This window comes from Bidens hawaiensis, unplaced genomic scaffold (genome assembly GCF_021521415.1).
Source record: "Bidens hawaiensis isolate Kalapana, Puna unplaced genomic scaffold, B.hawaiensis_p1.1 tig00001032_1, whole genome shotgun sequence".
Taxonomy (NCBI): Eukaryota; Viridiplantae; Streptophyta; class Magnoliopsida; order Asterales; family Asteraceae; genus Bidens; species Bidens hawaiensis.
This window is the reverse complement of record NW_027491060.1, coordinates 192,224-212,590: the sequence shown is the minus strand read 5'-3', so window position 1 is coordinate 212,590 and position 20,367 is coordinate 192,224. Positions and strand designations below refer to the sequence as shown.

The window sequence follows — 20,367 nt, the reverse complement described above, 5'->3', positions numbered from 1 at the left end:
CAAAAGCAAATTAACGAACATTAACGAATTTAAATGAACGAACATAAACAAAAGTTCACAAACGTAAATGAGCAAACGGTACAGCTGCTCACTGAACGATCAGAACGTTCTGTTTGTTTACATGCAAAACAAAAGCATATGATATGATTATTCGGTATTAGAAAATCACTTTTAAAACGCAAATCCGAACGTACTCATAATTCTGGAGCCCGGATAATTAACACGATGAAAGTACAATTTTTATTGCATTGAGAACAAACATGACGTTAGGCAAGGGATAAAAGCTTTACTTAAAAGATATAAACTAATTTGGTAATGCTCATACTTCAATATGATTACATAACATGTAACAAAATCTATACATGTGAAATATAGCTAGATGCCAGTTTAATACCTTAGCAACGAGAGGCTGCTTTTCCAGGTGGATATAAGGCTTTGTGATTCTTGTTGTTTGGTAGCAACGGTTAGTCCAAACAACTCTTTTGGTGTTTTGTCTGGATCGATGAGCCCAACAAGCTTTGCAACAATCTTTGCACTGTCCCTAATATGCTCGATGTCGTCTGTTTTTGTCCACAATAATTGAGACAATTGCAATCTCCTGTTTCGGGATTCCAAATCTATGCCCCACTTCGCAAACAGAGTCTGTCTTTCGGCTGAAGTGAATTTATTCAAAAGCTTACGGCATAACATCGCCCGCTCAAGAGTTAGTGCTCGTGCGCTGTTAATCATTAAGAAGCGAGATGGTTAACCTTTTTGAAGCAAAATGGATGTAAAAGTTAGGTCTTTTTTGCAATGTTTGTTCATGGTTAGGGGCTCGTTTAATTTTAAAGAGTACGAGCTTTCAAGGAGCCGGTCTCAAGTAGCTTACGAGCGGCTCGGCTTGTTTACACCCCTAGTCATGGTATATTTAAAGGTGTAAACGAGCCGAGCTTGACTAGGCTCGATCCCGGCTCCTTTAACTTACGAGAGCGAGAGCTCGAGCTCGGTTTGTGAGTAGTCTTTCAAGCTCTATCGACTCAGGCTCAACTCGTTTATTATTTATTAATTAATTTATATACATTTTTAGAACTCTTTATATATTTTATTATAGTTTTATATATGATATACATATATTTTTAGTTATTTTTATCATAGTTTTTACATATGATAATAATTATTATATAAATATATTTTTGTTATATTAATTAGTTTATATAAATAATAGGCTTGTTTAGGCTTGCGGGCTAGCTTGAGCTCGATAAGTGAAGCCCGAGCTTGACTATTATATATTAATTAATTTATATTTTATTTTTAAACTTTTTATGTATTTAAATTATAATTTTTATATATTAGTTATTTTATTTTACATACCATACTAATTATTATATGAAAATATACTTATTATACTAATACAAACTATATAAGTAAATAAGTAATAAGCTCATTTAGGTTCATGAGCCAGCTCGAGCACGATAAGTAAAGCTCATGCTTGGTTATTAAACACATTTTTAGGCTCGGGCTCGTTTAAGTTCGGCTCAGTTCGAGCTTTTAGTGAGCCGATCTCGAGTAGTTTCGCAGTTCGGCTCACCTCGTTTACATCTCTGTTCATGGAATAAAAGAAACGAACTACCACCTTGCAATTTGATCTAGTGTTTGCTTGAGGAATGCTAGACGTCTAAGCTCGACTTCAATGTACACGGAATCTGATGGATCACCTTTGATAAGCAAGAAAAAGTAGGCTCTGTGAAGCAACGGTATGTTGCATTCATTCCAGAGTTCAATTATCTTGTTTCTTTGCTCCTCAAACACCAAACACCACTCTTTCTTAGATTCAAAACCTTCATCCACTTCATCTCTTGATTCAATGGTTTCAGGTGTCGCCTTCACCTGACATGCAAAACCGATACCAAATCAGAAACTGTGTTTGAGAAAACATAAAACCAAATGACGGTTTTGGTTTGGTTTTGGTTACATTGATAATTTCGGTTACGCGTCGGTTATTTCGGTTTCATACACATTGTACACCCCTAATACTTACCATGACATTTTCGTGTTTTGTCTTTGATAAAGGAGACAAGACGATAATATCCTCTTCTCCATGCTGCATTTCTTTCTCGTCCACACGTGTGGCCGAACGCTGAGAATCTTGCCTACATAATTTCTTAATATCCGACTCTGATCTTGATTCAACCACCACATTCTTTTCACATATCGGAGGCGATGTTGACGTTGATACATCGCCTTCTATAACAGCCGAGCAGCTCGTGCTTCTTGTTAAACTTGTAGTTTTTGTTTCAGACACATCTTCAAGAGCTGGTTGATCATGTGCATTATCAATATCATTTGTTTCATTTTTCTCAATACTTACTTCTACTTCTTTACAACTATCTACTAAATCTGTCATTTCTTTTCGGGAAGTCTTATCCAAATCTTGGGTCAGGTCAGGCCCGGAATACTGGTTCATGAACTCGAGTGGAGTGATATTGTCAAAAACATAGTGGTCTTCGTTTGGATTATGTAGTTTATGATTCTTCGGAAAACTGTATGTGTTGACTGCAGCAGTTGGGGGAAGAGGAGCGTTGACTTTGACTTTGATGTTGGCTGCCATGTCAGATGCATCTGATGTGGAATGTCCGTCCCATGAACTGCTACGGAAGTGCCCAGATGGAGAACCTCTGTCTGGTGAACTAGAATTGGCCTGCATGATAATAACATACCTGTTGTATTATTATCGACCGACCTTTTTACCACCCTAAAAATGTGGTTATCATCTTAATAAGAAAGATAATAACATACCCATTGTACTGAGTTTTGGTTGACTCCAGCTGCTTTCAATATTTCATCAAGCCGAGTTCGAGCAAGATCCCGTTCTTGAGTCAAATCTGTAATTTCTTGTTCCATCTGTGATACAACAATAATCAACTCAAGTGTTTCAGGTCAACCCTGCTCAACCGACCCAACAAGAAACGTTTACTGACCTTTTGTATTTGAAGCTCCTTTTCTTTGATTATTGCTTCGGACTCACTTGTTGTGCCCGTCATGTTTTTTAACTCGTTTTCGAGTCGGGCCATTTCTCGATGCAATTGTTGGACCAATGCCTTCTCTGACACGACTACATTTACCTGTGCACTTGTTCTGACCTCCTTGGCACAAACCGCAAACAAAAGTGTGTTTCTTGTTTGCTCGAGATGAGTGTGTGCAGGGCTGAGTGTGCATACTATGGCTGTTTTTGCATTTCCTCCCAATGAGTTTTGTAGGATTCTTGTTAGCTTTGAGTCTCGGTATGGTATATGACCGTTTGGCTCTTTGCTACATCAGATAATATAATAAGTTCGTTTCAATTACAGAAACGGTATTTGTTTCAATCTTGGTTTTAAAAAAGAACGAGGCAATTAATGCGATGAATTTAATGCGGAGGAGAGAGAAATTGAAGGTGCAATGAAACCGTGACATGTGGCACCAGGCAAGCTGGCAACAGCTGTTGAAAGGACGAGTGAATTTAATTTAGCGGCCACGCGCCCGAAAAATCGCGCCCACGCGCCGTAAAAAGCGTATGGAATGACCATATAATGTCACGTCGCCATAACTTCCAGCACGTCCTGACACAGTCAGAAGAAACCGTCGCACGACCACTGTTCTTATCCTTTCACCAATTCAAATTTCAAAGATTCAAAAAGATTCGAAAAGTAAGCGGGAAAAACCCCTTACCCCGGCTATCGAGTTGACCGTAAGTCGGCTGCGGGTACAGTGTTAAGGCAAAACCCTTCACATACCTAGCACCCGCAGGGAACAGAAGCCAAGAATACCCAACTATGAAGTCGGGTGCGGGTACAGTGTTAAGGCAAAACCCTTCACATACCTAGCACCCGCAGGGACCGGAAACCGGAAAAACCCAATTATGAAGCCGGGTGCGGGTACAGTGTTAAGGCAAAACCCTTCACATACCTAGCACCCGCAGGGCACGGAAACCGGAAAAACCCAATTATGAAGCCGGGTGCGGGTACAGTGTTAAGGCAAAACCCTTCACATACCTAGCACCCGCAGGGCACGGAAACCGGAAAAACCCCAATTATGAAGCCGGGTGCGGGTACAGTGTTAAGGCAAAACCCTTCACATACCTAGCACCCGCAGGGCACGGAAACCGGAAAAACCCAATTATGAAGCCGGGTGCGGGTACAGTGTTAAGGCAAAACCCTTCACATACCTAGCACCCACAGGGAAGTGAAGCCGAGAAAATCTTGGCATTCCACCCAACTACAAAACGGGCACAGGTACAGTGTTAAGGCAAAACCCTCCACATACCTAACACCCGTAAAAAGTCATACCTCGGCACCCAATTGTAAGTCGGGCGCGGGTACAGTGTTAAGGCAAAACCCTTCACATACCTAGCGCCCGCAGGGGATTAAACGCCAGGAACACCTCGGCAACCATAAGTCAGGTGCGGGTACAGTGTTAAGGCAAAACCCTTCACGCACCTAGCCCTGCAGGGATTTAACGCCAGGGATACCTTGGGAGTAAAGTAACTAATAAGACGAAGTGCGGGTACAGCGTCAAGGCAAAACCCTTCGCATACCGAGCACTCCATGGGAATTGAAACCAAGAAGGATCTTCTGGGCCATGCTTGCAGAAACGGGATTAACATCCCCGCATAGCGGGAACGTCAAGAACTAGATTGTTTGAAACTTCAGGATGGAATTGGTGGTTATAACATGATTGATCACTATGTTCAAAACCACCAAGACCTCATGGAGAATCTACACAAAAGGTTCTAAACGCTCCTGACTTGCGGGGAGGTTACAGACCTATCCGCATCATCCCAGAGATCAAGCAGAACATTGGGAAATTCTGCGTGACATTGGGAAACCCGTGGGTAAGACTTCCCGCGGAAAACCCATAAAACTAAACCCTTTTCAAAAACCCCTTGCTTAAGTCCAAAAGTTCACCTCACTTTATTAAACATTCATGAGAAGAACATTGGACTGGGGGGACTTGAAGAGGTAGGTCCCAGCAGAGGTGGTTAGGACCCGCAAGACTCCCTTAAAAGGAGACGTCTGCGCAGTTGAACACGCAAGACTCCTTAAACGGACGACTGCGCAGTTGAACCCGCAGACTTCACCATAGGGACGTCTGCGCCGCGACCTACCAAACCCGCAGGACCCACCACGCTCAGAGTTGTGACGACCTCACATGCGGTACGCAAGCTGGTCTCGCAGGAAATGCCTCCCTATGGTTTCCAAGTATCCGCCTATTCCCGCAGGTGCGGATACCTGCCATTAGGGACTGGCCACCCGCGCAGCATGGCTACACGCATAAGGCTCAGACTCGTAATAATTCAGTAGTCACCTGAAGAAGGAATGAGCAAAGCCGGGAACATTCCCGCATAAAGGCGGGAGGGGGAAAACTCCCGCCTAAATGAGCCAGTCCGTATAATAATGGAGGATCTTTTGTGTGATACCTGACGAGGTATGGACAAAAGATCTGACCAACGATACGACAGCTCACTGACAGCAGCATGGCAGACAACACGCCACAGCACTGTGACCAATAGCCGCCGCCTGCTCACCAACTCCTGCCATACCACGTGCCTAGCCTGTAGTTGGTGGAAAAGGAAAAGTGAACAGCACGCCTGGTCACTGTCAGCCGCTACCTATCCACCAAATACCAGCAGAGCACGTGCGTAGGCCACAGTTGGCAGAGTAATAGGCCGGCTAAACCTCCTTGGAAACCCACCTTTGGCTATAAAAGACATCAAATGGTAATATCATTTGATCATCTAATATCTTGTATAATTTACCTGATAACTGCTCTAGTATTCTAAATATACTTTTATATTCAAAGAGTAATATAGACTGATTCTCACGCCGGAGGGTGGTCACAAGGAGGAACCCCTCCCTTTCTTAGTGACGAGCTCACGGTGTCTGTTTTGCAGGTTATCGGAAGAACCATCTTGCCGGAATTAACCCCTCGTGGGAAACGTCTATCTAACCCCGACAGATTACGAGTAACCTGAGGGTTAGATAGACGTTTCCCACGAGGGGTTAATTCCGGCAAGATGGTTCTTCCGATAACCTGCAAAACAGACACCGTGAGCTCGTCACTAAGAAAGGGGGGGGGGGTTCCTCCTTGTGACCACCCTCCGGCGTGAGAATCAGTCTATATTACTCTTTGAATATAAAAGTATATTTAGAATACTAGAGCAGTTATCAGGTAAATTATACAAGATATTAGATGATCATATGATATTACCATTTGATGTCTTTTATAGCCGAAGGTGGGTTTCCAAGGAGGTTTAGCCGGCCTATTACTCTGCCAACTGTGGCCTACGCACGTGCTCTGCTGGTATTTGGTGGATAGGTAGCGGCTGACAGTGACCAGGCGTGCTGTTCACTTTTCCTTTTCCACCAACTACAGGCTAGGCACGTGGTATGGCAGGAGTTGGTGAGCAGGCGGCGGCTATTGGTCACAGTGCTGTGGCGTGTTGTCTGCCATGCTGCTGTCAGTGAGCTGTCGTATCGTTGGTCAGATCTTTTGTCCATACCTCGTCAGGTATCACACAAAAGATCCTCCATTATTATACGGACTGGCTCATTTAGGCGGGAGTTTTCCCCCTCCCGCCTTTATGCGGGAATGTTCCCGGCTTTGCTCATTCCTTCTTCAGGTGACTACTGAATTATTACGAGTCTGAGCCTTATGCGTGTAGCCATGCTGCGCGGGTGGCCAGTCCCTAATGGCGGGTATCCGCACCTGCGGGAATAGGCGAATACTTGGAAACCATAGGGAGGCATTTCCTGCGAGACCAGCTTGCGTACCGCATGTGAGGTCGTCACAACTCTGAGCGTGGTGGGTCCTGCGGGTTTGGTAGGTCGCGGCGCAGACGTCCCTATGGTGAAGTCTGCGGGTTCAACTGCGCAGTCGTCCGTTTAAGGAGTCTTGCGTGTTCAACTGCGCAGACGTCTCCTTTTAAGGGAGTCTTGCGGGTCCTAACCACCTCTGCTGGGACCTACCTCTTCATTAAGTGATGCGCATGCATCACATACATTGGTTATAATGCATTGAGTGTTTGGCAGATTGTAATTTGAGAACATGAAAATAAAGCAATAGAAAGAAATACAAACCTTAATTTGCGGATAACTGTTCCTAACGTTAGTAAACTGCGATTTATGTGGCCGCCTTCTTTCAAACGTTTACCAGCTGATAACGTTTGAGAAGCACGTTCACTTCCTGCTAGATCGATAAAATTCTACAAAAAAAAAAACATTTCTTTGAACTTATTCATTTTAACATAAAAATTTGATGTAGTAAGCATCCGCACCACAGTAGCTGTAAGAATGTTTGCACTGTTAGTCCTTGAGAATTCACCGGGAGAACTTTCAATTGTCTGATAAAAAACGTAACAATGAATCATGATGATCTAAGAATCTCTAAGTTTGTTCATGCTGATAAGTGTTTAGATTATGAAAAGTGTACCAGTCGAATGATCTGATGAGATCTCGAGCTCATTTCGTTCATTGATGTTTCCCCAATTTTTCTTTGAGCTACACAGGTATTTCCAGTTTCCAAATGATTTAACAATCTACATGCTCGACTCGTTATGGGTAAACATGCGGGGCTATTATGGGTAAGCGGGTCGGTGGGTGTGACTTATATATTGACTCAAATGGGTCAAACCGAACCAAATTTATTCAGTTTTGATTGTTTAAGGTTTTCGGGTTTGGTTTGGTTTGGTTTTTTCTGTTTTACCATTTGGGCTTTAAAGTTTTGGGCCGAAAAATATTGGCTCAAAATAATAAAGTTGACTTGAATCTTTTTGTCGATTGAAGATTATTTAACTTTTTTACATATTTGGGTCTAAAATAATTCGGTTACACTCTTAACTAACTTGTACTTAACATTCAATATTAAAATGAGAAATTATAAATTATAAATTTGGTTCCGGTTCGATTTCTTTCTTTTTTTTTTTATTATGGTCGCAGATAGTTTCTTTCGGTTTTATGGACACCCCCTTAGTCAAATATTATAGAAACTTGCCACTGGCAAACATCATAGCTCATAAGTTGTACAAAAGGCATTCAAAACATTAAACTTAAGTAAAACTAAACAAGAGAGATTTTGTGAGGTAGCCTAACCGGGCCCCGCCTCGGCCTGACCCGACTCGAAAACATTTTTACCTTCACATACGGCAAGGAGCTCCATTAGATGGGTCCAGTCCTCTAAATGGATTTCTGTGAGTTTATCTACAATCGTCCCTTTCTGATGACATAAAAAACCACTCTATAAATGTTTGTTTAATTAATGGGCCATTTGTGTGTGTTTAATAAGATGATAATATTCACCACTGGATCATCAAGGAGTCTAAGTGGAGTAGCATCTGCACTAAGAAGGTCTCTAACGCATTCATTGTATATTTCAATCGCCGAAAATTTCAATATAAATTCTCTATCATCTTGCTGAAACACAAAACATATCATTAAGTAGCCATGTTTAATGGGTCGTGCTTTCGACTCACCAACCCGAACATGACCAGTTTAACTTGATTTTTTTTGCATATGTACAATAAAAAATGTGTGTTTAAAGTTTAAACTATAAAACTCGTGTATTGTTTCTCATTTATCTTTAAATTTGAACATAAAATAACCAAGGTTGTAAAAGTCGCTAGGCGGACCCTAGGCGGTCGACTGGGAAGTTGGGTGTACTCGGACATAGTAAGTATAAGAAAAATTAATTTTTGGATATTGCATATATGTCAAAAGGTGAAGGTTAACATACAAATGAAATTAACGTGTTAAAACGTGAGAATCAAGTAGACTAATTATATATACAAGTAGATTATTTATGTAATTGCATCATAAAGTAATTACATTATTACTCTATCATGTAATTACATAATTACTTCACTTGTAATATAATTACTCTACTTGATTCTCATGTTTAGCACATTAATTTCATTTGTATTTGATCCAAACCTATGTCAAAAATCATAAGTTTTATAATATTTATAACAAAATAAGTGAATATCAATATAGATAAGAAAATACATTTTTAAATAATAAATTATTTTAAAAATTGTTGATCATTAATTAAAAAAATTGATATTTGTTCTTTAATATTATAGATTTACGAATTATTGTTTATTTTTTTAAGTCAAAATTTTCCCAAGTTCACCAACTAGATGTAATTATGGCTGAGGTTAACCACCTTTGCTCGATTCTTAATAACTAAACGGAGTTAAGGAAACTCGCATCGGCGACATATCTTGTAGCGAGTACTCGGCATTGTAAACATACTTTTACAACATTGAAAATAATCAATCAGTTTAAATTATATATGACATAAAATACACTAAGAAAAAAAACATTCTAACGCAAACATGATTTGTTTAGCTAAACGTGTTTGTGGTTTCGACCAACAGTGTTCCCCATTTTTACTTAAGTTTGTGTCATGTGATTTTTCTTAATGGTTTTCACGGTCATAAAAGAAAAATAGTTACCAAGTTATAAAAACAATGACCCGAGAAAAACATCCTTTTTATATAATTAGAGTACCTTGTTTACGTGATCAAATATGTCTGAAATTGCATATTGAGTGATGCCAGTCATGGTGTACGTTTTCCCACTGCTTGTCTGCCCATATGCGAATACACTAGCTGAAGAAATAGTTTAATTTGCAACATGACACATGATATTGTTTATATCACAACCCAAAACTATAATAATTGATACTCACAGTTGAAACCGTAGATCGTTGAAAGCGCGATTCTTTTGACCCCCTCCTCGTAAACTTGTCTTGTTGTACTGTCACACCCGTATACTCGGTCTGGTGGAGAACATTGATACTGGTTAATATGCACTCAACGTTCGACGGGATGTTGTATAGATACCAAAGTATGGTTTCAACTTTATGAGGTTTAAATAACCGCGTTTTTTCTTTAAATGGTTATTTTGTGTTAAAAAATTTTAAAATGATAAAGATGGTTCATGAATATAATTCGTATATATAATTGCATATTCCACAAGCAAAATAAATAAGGTCAAACGGTCAACCATTGACCAAACTATTAACCAGTCAAAACCGAACTATATAATGTCAAGCTAGTTGAACCAATTGACTTGTTTCGATTTGGACGGTTCATTCAACGAGATGTGTATTGCTTACCAAATGTGTAGGCATTTGGGTACGCTGATCGGTCCGTTAAGGCCTTAACGTTCTTGTATATGATGGTGTCATTGCTCACACATTCCCAATCCGAAGTATCATGCTTGGCGATTTCCTTCGCGTTTAAAGGCCTCACCCTCACCGTCACAAAAATTTTCTCTTGTTGCCCGTCCCCGGGATACATCTCGTTTCCACTCATCGTATTTCCTTATCGAGGCACATGGACTCGATAAGGATATAGAGGGGAAGAAAACTTAAAAGCCTTGATTTTATGATTTTATCTATATCTGCAAAAAAAACATAAATAATCCATGTTTAACCTGTTTAATAAACATGTTCTGTTTAGGTTAACATGTTTATTAAACGGGTTGTGTTTAATACAAGTATATATTTTGTATTGTCAATTCGTTAATCCATTTAACTCAGTTATTATAACCATCAATCTATTTGACTCGTTTAGATAAATGAGTTACACAGGAAAACGTATTTTTGGTTCCATGATTTTAAGTTAGTTAGCGTTAGTGTTTATATCTTTTGACACAAACATATATATCCCATCAAGCAAGTAACCGGGAAACAACCAGCAATCCGATAAACAAACGTTAATTATTGATCGTGAATTCAAATATAGATTTCGTTTAGGTACCCGAATAATATGAGATTAGTTACCTCTAGGATTGAACGATGGGTTGGACCTAAATAAGCTAAAAAGATGATGTAAAATTGTTAAATAATAATAAGAGAGAAATGTAGTCAATTGACATGATTCTAGAGAGAGAATTGCAAGTTTAGAAGATATTAATTTGTGGTTGTCAAATGAAACAACGAAACCAACGGAGAACCAACAAAGAATTTCACAAAAATATATCTTTACATTAATCTATCTACCTATCTAATCAAATAAACAGGTGGTGGATTCTAATCACTTTTCACCACAAGTCTTTGTTTGTACACGTGGAGTTTTCTAATTAATTCATTTTATTATTTAAAAAACCCAGATTTGACTCCTCATTCTTCTACCACAATACAATAGCTTCAATCAAAAAAATTTACAGTTTCCGTTCAACAGAGTCAACAATATCCATCATCATCTTCTGGTTTAAAGTGTCGTTATTTCCAACTATACTGCATCAGTAAGTACCTTTTAATTACTGCCAACAAATTTGTTTTGAAGCATTTATACTAATTCATTCTTTGCTTTTGAAGTAATATATTCTTAAAGATTTGTTTTTCTTCTGTATTGGAGTTTAAAACCTATGCGTATGCATGAAGCTTAACAATGAAAGTGTTTGCAAGGTGATTTTTTTTATGTTATAGTGTTAAAAATATAAATCTGGTTCAACGCAGTTTGAGAACATATATAAATCACTTTTTTGCAACCAATATGACTAATATTTATTATGCATTAGAGTATGTATAGCTCGAGGTATGATTTTTAATAAATTTTGATATTCTATTTTGTTATTTAGGTATTCTGTTAAAAAATTTATAGCTTAATTGTCAAAGTTTTCATTTATTATGAACTATGAAGACTACTAAATATGTCGCTAGAGCTACTGAGGTCACTGATTTGTTTCACGAACTATTTATTGTTGTGTTATTTTTTGCTAATTTAATATGAATTGTCAAAAGTTTTCATTTTTCTGTAATTTGGGTTATAATATAAGGCCATTAAAAAAATTAAGTTTAGGGAATGAGTACCTAAATATATCTATAACTTTGTTCTGTAACTTTCAAAATATTGCCATGATAAAATATAATGCTTTATATTTCAATTTATATTACAGGTGAACGAACACGTTTAAACAGTCTGCATCAGATTCTAAAAGGCGCGCTTCTTTTGATAAAGTAAATATCAACTTACAAGTTCACCGAGTAACAATACCAATGGTAATATTCTATACATTTCTCATAATATTTTACATAATACACAAATTTATGAGATTCATATCCTTTACTATTTTTATAGGTTCCTAATTCAGCTCGTATGATTTGTAGTTATTTACAATAAGGACAATGTACCAGCAACCACAACACATGTGGGGACTTTCGTGGTAAACTTTCTGTTTCATGAAATCACTCTTTTATAATGTCAACAGTCTCATTGTTTTCTAATGATATATTATATCAAGTCAAGTTTCAGTTTTGCATCTTTTGAATGCTATATTATCTGAAGTCAACTTTGACTATTTTCGAGTCAAAATTGGTGTTGGATCATATTTGAATATTGGGAAAGTCAAAATAGAAAGTATAACATTAAGGGTATATTGGTCAATTATATTCAAGCGCGTTTCTCATTAACTTCAAAATTTATACTAAAAGAGGTGATTGGATGTGCGATTAATAAAAAAAGAGGGTGTTTGATAAAATTGTATTGTGATAAATGATTATCTGTCATTCATGGCAGCTTCTTTTTCAACATGGCCCCTGTCGACAGGCGAGCATGTTGTTTCAGTTAGCTAGCTTCATGCCAATCTACAAGGTATACTCACCACTTTAACTCTTTAATGTTGTTTGTTTTTACATATATGCGCCATTATGAAAAAGGGTTATGCATGGTATGTAGAAGGCGATATTTGACATTATTTATATTAAAGTTAAAGATTCTTATTATATGTGATGATTTGCAGGTGCTAGATGCATACTGGTTCATGCCTACTGAAAAGAGAAAATTATGATCTCTGATTTAAGTTTTAACATATCATGTTTTTTATACTTATTATATCTAATTATTTTCACCCTTCCTTTTTTACCTTTTTGTTTCAACAGTTTGCCTACATTTATGGTTGTGCTCTTTTCTTTGATGGTTTATCCATCACTTTGCTGCAATTTGAACAACTTATCTTGAATAAGGGTTGGTTAGACAACAATGTTGCTAAGGAAAGTCACTAAAGGAAAAGAAACTTAAATGATGTATCTAAGAATCATATGAAAACAAAAAGAAGTGAGACTGGATTGATCATCATGTATGATGCTTCTTTGGAAATAATCTGTGTGGAAGATATATTTGCAAAACAGAAAAGTTAGCCTAAAGGAACGAAGTGGTAACGGGAGACATCAATACCCATACGGATTTCAAAATGCCATTTTAGAAACTTTTAGAGACATCAATACCCATACGGATTTCAAAATGCCATTTTAGAAACTTTTAGAGATTTATGATAACTTTATCATGTAATTTTTTTTCCTGCAATTTATAATTTATTTGACTTTATAATACATCTTTAGATTAATTCGTTAGAATCAAATTTTTAATTTTTTAGCCCGTGTGTCACACGGGTTACTAACCTAGTAACACTATATATGCATTCTTTATAGAACTAATAAAGGTCATAATCACATAACATCTTAAAAAAAGAATAATCACATAATACATTTGACTTGTAACAAAAAATGGTTATATGGTTTTTTTAGTTGACGGCTCTGTTTTGAATTGTCTGAATTCTGTCTGATTCAATTTTTGATTTCTACCCAAAAAATAAATAAATAAATAAATAAGCCCTAAAACGAACTCAGCAAACCATAAACTAAACCGATGAACACCCCAAATACAACATAAAGAAATAAAACTAGATATTTCTAGTGGTTGTTTGATAGTCTCTTGATGATTCTGTTAAGCTGCTACCTCTGAGTCGGTTACCCGGTTAGCATTAAAGTGTATTTGATTCATCGATGGTAAGTCTCTGAATTAGTCATGGAGCCTCTGAATCAGTCAGATTTATAAATATATTGAATGGAACCTCTAAATCAGTAAGTCCTCTTAATGACTTAGGTGGTGTGTTCCAAACATCCCTTTAATAAGTTGGATTAGTTATGAATAGAGGGTTAGGATGGGCGCTTATTTGTACTTTTAGGATAACATTCTTATATATGGTGAACTTGTATTCTCCTCGCTATACCCTCTACAATTATGAATATTTTTGAATAACTTAACTTGTCTTGTATATCTGCCATGTTCTACTGTCTTGTTACATTAATAATACCAGTTAACTATGTAAAAAAAACTATCTTATAGTTACTATTAAATGCATAAATTTATTAATTAATAAAGTTGAATTTCATTATTTCATTTGGCCTAATATTTATTTGTTGAAAGTAAAACATATATTAAATAAGTTCTGTTTATCTCATAATAAGCTAATCATTATTAACATAAACAAGCTTAGACCTAAAGTTTCTAAATTCATTGTTTTGAATATTTATTTCCGCTCAAAAATTTCAAGCTCAGATGACAATGAAAAAAATCAAAACCTAACAGCTTCCAAAAACCTAAAATCAAATGCTCGGTTTATTACTTTTAGTAGATGGAGATGAGGAAAGCGCGGAATAGACCTACGTGTCGGCCAGTGCCGGGGCTCAGTTTTGAGTCTAAAACAGACTCATACACAACTCTACCACATCCCAACAGAATTCAATATAGAATATCTTGCAAGCCAGATCAAATAAACCTAGAAACAAAATGTCACAATGATCGAAAAACCTTTGTAAAAACACGTCCAAGTCCTGATATATTATCGTAAAAACGACTACATACAACCGCCACTCACAACCAACACCTCTTTGTGAATGCCACGTCACGTCTTGTATTAAAACAACACTCAATTTTAACAGATTCCAATAAAACAAAAATATTCAAACTCATCAGCTACTAGGCAAAATTCCTCTGCTCTACTATGGAATCCAAACATGCTTAAACTGTAAAAAAAAGTCAAATCACAAATCACGGTCAATCGTATAATCATAAACTGTAAAATGTTAGATATTTTCAATATAGTGCCAAGATATTTCGAGTTTTGTTTTATCTCAAACCAGTCAAACGAGCAGAATAAAAATACCTAAAAGGGAATAACCCAACCTGAGTATCCGACTATTGGAAGTTAATCCTAATCCGCGCGTCTAGAGTTTGAAGATGAGTTTTGAGTCCATAATTTTTTTAAGAGTTTATTTATTTTATTTTTGGTTATATTTAATACAGTTATATTGAATATATTATACTTTCATAATGAAAATATTATGGGAACCATAAAACTTACTTTTAAGCAAATTAATATGCTGATAATAATTTTTTTTAAATCCAGCAAGAGAAAGAAGATTACCTATAGAACTGAGACCGGCAAGATTATAAAGGAAACTTATACGATTCATCTGATCTGAGCTGGTGAACACAGTAAGCCCGAAGCATCTGATCCCACGACCGCAATGTTACAAACAGTACAAAGCTGACCTTCCTGGGAAACCACAAAGTGTGAGTTACAGTACGGGCATAGCACATCCTTCTGTCCCCTGTATATAGGCACATAAGTCGCCCCACAGACAACAAACGGGTTCCTAAAGTCATAATTCAACTCTGTAGAATCCTTCATGTTCCTCTCAGCAGCCTGCATAACCGATCGCGTGGTTTTCATCTGGTTTTCAGCAGTCGGGTTTGTTTCCAACAACCTCCTTGCAAAATTTGATGCGGTTATTAAATTACCTGCTTTGTAACAAACTGTCATAGCATTCATTAATGCAAGCCTTAAATGTGGTAGTTGAAGATTGCAGTGAGTGAAATAAGCTGCTAGTTCTTGCTGACGAACGGGTTCATTTTTTAACTCACGCCTTTTGAGTTCCATTTGTAAGCCCACAACGTATTCTTTCACGATAATAATCAGTTCTTTAACTTCATCGACCTCGCGTCTTGACTCGACAACAATAAGCGGAATGGTGTGGAGAATCGTTAAAAAGACGCGTAACGCTTCGGTAAACTTCCCGGTTGTGGTTGCTTTATAACCCGCTTTAAGTTTGTCTTCTAGTTGGGAGAAAGTGAATACGAGTGCAGGTGGGGCCCGAACGTTAGGACTTGCTGACTCGCTCCACCCGCGTTCGATCGCTAATGAAATTATAGGAGCTGATGCGAAGGCCCGTAAATAGGAATGACTTCCGGTGTGGAGATCGATAAACAACGACTTTAACGGTTCAAAATTTTTAATGCCAAGCTGTCGGGTTAATAAACGCATGGCAGTGTCGAAGTTACCAGCGGCTGCATGTTCAGCAGCCAGAGACGATTTCTGCACCCAGATCTGGCTCACGGGCATACCCGCAGTCGGAGCCACAAAAACCGATGAGCGGGTCGTGGTGGTTTTTGGTGTCTCGACATCAGGTGGAAGTTCAAGATCTTCAAGATCCCAACCACCCTCCTCGTTATCTTCGGGTGCCTCGTCATCATCCGGAACCATGCTGACATCACCATTTTGAATATTATCCACATCCACAATATCCAACTCCTCACCCCAGTCAGCATCAGCAGCATCCTCATATTCCTCATTTCCGCCTTTTCCATTATTATCAAGACCGCCTTCAAATATCCCTTTCATGGTCCTCAACAACGGCCAATCTCCACCACATGTAACAGGTGTGGGTGGGATCAAAAGCGAACCTGACTGACCCAGGGGCAAATTAGGAACATTACCGTTAAGTTTATCAGCTAATTCTTCAGCAATATCATTCAACCCGTGAGTTTTAGCTGTCGCGTATGCTAACGGCAGATGGCCTGCATTGACCAAAATCTTGACCAGTTCTTGAACATCACCCAAATACAAAGCATTATGAAACTGCCCCATGACATCATTCTTCACCTCAGCAATCTTCATCATTTTAGACAACTTATCCAAATTTCCCGTTATCAGATACAAAAACGATAACCTCTCGAAATTCTTCGTCCGTTGATATGCGTACTCAACAATACCAGAATTACCCTGACGAAGCGCCTCGACACCTAATCTATACCAGTGATCTTTCTCATCGATCTCTTTAGCAGAAGCAACCGCTATCTGAATATTCCCACTTTCGAGTGCTAAATTGAAACGCGTTCGTTCGTCTTTCACAAAATGTAACGCAACTTCCGGGAAACCCTTTTGTTGTAAGTATGCAATCATTGCTTGCCCACAAAGCTCTGAGTTTCTGATCATACTCATCACATGATCATATCTTTTCTTTAATAAAGATAGCTTGAATATGTATTCGGTTGAATCGATAACAATCGGGCGGTTTTTCCCATCACGGTCCAAACAAAAGAGTGTGTTTCCAAATATTTTGGTGATGTAAACCGGGACATCAAGGGTTTTAATGATTCCACTGTCTCCATTAGGCAAACAGTATTTAATATGGGTTAAAGTTGTATAGATAAACACACCATTATCATCCCATGAACCGCTTTTCACTCGGATGGTCTCGTGAAGCGTGCACCGGTGAACCAGTTTCTTATCAGCTATGACTATTGAATGTTTGCTAAGCAAAGCAACACTTTCCATATCATTTGACCAAACAACATACCTTACAAAAGACGTTTGAAGGTCACCAAGAACCAATCGTTGTTGAAGGTCAAAGATATATACTCTATCTTCCGCCCTGCATAATAAGTTACCTGTACCCGCATAAAATATAGCATCAGCGGGAACCGGAAGCACACTCTTTTTCACAATCTCGTTTTTCAAGTTTTTAACCAACACTAGGTTAGTGCTCTTTTCAAGGACTGCAAATCTGTTACGCGCAACAAAAACTGCAGACCCACCGACCCCACGTTTAGCTTCTTGAATCGTATCACTTCGATTGACACTATCTTTAGGGATGATGTACAGTTCATAAGACCCACCATCAACATCTGAACATATTAAAACCGCATTTTCGGTTGGGCTGTACGAGAGGGTTCGTGGGCCCTGGTTCAAACTGACTGAACCGGGCCTGCGAATGGGTAATATTTGGGTGTCTTTTTGAGAAGTGTACTCGTAAAACCGTAGAAAACGGTCTTTTACAAAGTACAATGAGTCACCACTAACAGAGAATGCAGGGCGTTCACGTTCTAACTTGAAAACAATCATACCACTGTCGTGGCCAGCTGCCAGCAGGTTCATCTCGGGATGACACCCGAGAATCCAGAACCGGTCATGCTCGCGGCGGAACGTTTGAAGAGCGGTTCGTTTTGTTGCGTCCCAAACGCGTATGCTTTTATCCTCTGAGTTTGATACTATAATGTCTTGTCTTGCATGGAAAAGAACAGATGATACGTTATTCATATGACCTCTCAATGTGTCTACTTCCCATGCTTTTGTATCTGAAAGACAAAAGTAAGTAAATTAAATTCAGCGATAAAATCCAACCATTCATTTCATCAACATCTTTAAAGATACACAAATTTCAAAATTTTCAACAATAATCTGTGACCAAAAATAACAACCTGTACTAGCATGCCCTGTCAGTAGATGTATCTTACTAGGGGTGTTATTTATTCGAATAGGATTCAAAAAACCTGAATTTCGATTCAAACCAAATTCTGGTTTCGAATATTCAAATCAGGTTCTTACCGTGCAACCTAACTAAAAGCTGTTCAACACATCAACCTCACTGTATCAATCGGGAATACTAGCTGTTCAATCTTGTTCACGAAAGTTTTTTACATATTGTTAATATTATAAGTTTATAGAAATCACAATTGTTAAGTTTTTTACTCAGAAATCAGAACTGTGAAAAGTAATATGTTCTTAGATTGTATTAGAAAACAATCTGTTAACATATAACTTTAATGATTCCAATTTCTGAGTAAAAAACTTAAAAGAACTAACAAGAACTTAAAAAACTTAACAATTATGGTCTCTATAAGCACATAAGCTTAACAAAATGGAAAAAACTTCCATAAACAAGATAGAGCTGTTAGTGTTCCCAAGTGATGCAGTGATGTTACGGTGTCGAACAATTTCAAATTACTTAACCTTCTTTTTAACACTACCCTAATAAGATACATTTACTAGCTGAACACTACAACATTCTAGAAAAAAACACACATTGCAGATTACTTAACCTTCTATTTAATCTTCAATGTGACGGGGTTTATAATAATAAAAAACATACCATTCATTCGCCAAATCTTCACTTGGCGATCATCAGCTCCTGAAACAATAAGAGGAAGGGTAGGATGAAACGATGCCCAATTGACCCCTCGATCATGACCCTCCAATACATACTTCACAACAGCATCAACACCTCCAAAGAAATCCGTATTCATCTGACTCAACCGAAGGATATCATCAGCAGGTGAAGCAGTTTTCTTCTTCAGGGCACCAATATCCCAAACTCTAACAGTCTGATCCAATGACGCTGACACCACAAGGTCCTCCTTCGGATGGAACAAAGCACACATCACATAATGGTTGTGTCCAGTCAGCACAGATATACACGTACGCGACTGCCAGTTCCATATCCGGATGGTTTGATCATCACTAGCACTAACAATCCACGGATTCTCATGGTGAAACTGAACCGTGCGAATGTAATCAAGGTGGCCAAGAAGCGTAAACAAACACCTGTGCAGCTTGTAGTTCCATACTTTGATCTTGTAATCATCTCCTGCATGTACAGCTCATATGTAAGGGCTTTGATTTAACCATTAAGAAGAAGATACAAGGATAATAACTGTTTATATGTATATAAAAAACAAAACAAAACAAAACAAATCCAAAATATTCACATGTTTTTAAAATTTTAAACATTGCAGAAAAATGATATGTGTGGCACACACTTAAACCCTAAATTCTAAGAATCAGGTAAGTCAAGTGAAGACAGAAGACATCAAATTCTCTAAATCAAGATAACGAGCTTCGAATCTCATCATCATCAATATACATGATGCATATGTAAAGGCTTTGATCTAACCGATACAAAGAAGACACAAGGAAAACTGTTTATATGTATAGATCAAACAGAAGAAAACGATTCACATGTTTTGCAGATATTAAACATTATAATATCACAAACTTAAAACCCTAACCAGTAATAACTCAATGCACATAACAGACCATCTAACCATAACAAAAACCTAAAAGATAATTGAATGGAATTGAAAAGTAATAATAATAATAATAATAAACCTCCGGAGACGAAAAGCGGCTGCGATTGATGGAAGTGGACGCCGCGAACGGGGCCGTCGTGTTCGTCGAAGCGATCAATGAGAGTGCCCATGCGGTAATCCCATAGCTGGATGACACCACTGTGAAGACTAGCGAGGATCCAAGGGCGCTTGCTGTGGAAACTGAGGCCTTTGACTCTGTTACTCTTCGTCTCAAACTTCGTCAACATCTTCTTCTTCCGTAAGTGACCTAATTAATTGATCAATTAATCAGATCATGTAATAAGTTGCAATTGAATTGAATCGTGAATTGGGGATAAACATAAACCTAGAGGCGGTTAGTTGTTTGCTGTTATTCC

General features: G+C 38.0%; 2 protein-coding genes across 2 annotated transcripts; both read right to left on the bottom strand.

The window, feature by feature from the left end:
* Positions 1–129: 129 nt before the first annotated feature.
* Positions 130–10,330, bottom strand: LOC143555731 (kinesin-like protein KIN-7F). The gene is made up of 12 exons (XM_077045240.1): positions 10,132–10,330; positions 9,522–9,622; positions 8,313–8,426; positions 8,148–8,229; positions 7,447–7,619; positions 7,292–7,357; positions 7,095–7,219; positions 2,958–3,288; positions 2,755–2,880; positions 1,994–2,677; positions 1,613–1,866; positions 130–718 (listed from the first exon to the last, which is right to left on the bottom strand). Exons 1-12 carry the CDS (start codon positions 10,328–10,330, stop codon positions 388–390), a joined length of 2,586 nt encoding a protein of 861 aa, XP_076901355.1. The 3' UTR covers positions 130–387.
* A 4,261-nt stretch (positions 10,331–14,591) lies between these two features.
* On the bottom strand, positions 14,592–20,314 carry LOC143554147 (coatomer subunit alpha-1-like). Its single transcript, XM_077043997.1, has 4 exons — positions 20,031–20,314; positions 19,015–19,509; positions 15,228–18,220; positions 14,592–14,826 (listed from the first exon to the last, which is right to left on the bottom strand). Exons 1-3 carry the CDS (start codon positions 20,236–20,238, stop codon positions 15,273–15,275), a joined length of 3,651 nt encoding a protein of 1,216 aa, XP_076900112.1. The 5' UTR covers positions 20,239–20,314; the 3' UTR covers positions 14,592–14,826; positions 15,228–15,272.
* Between the last annotated feature and the right edge of the window lie 53 nt (positions 20,315–20,367).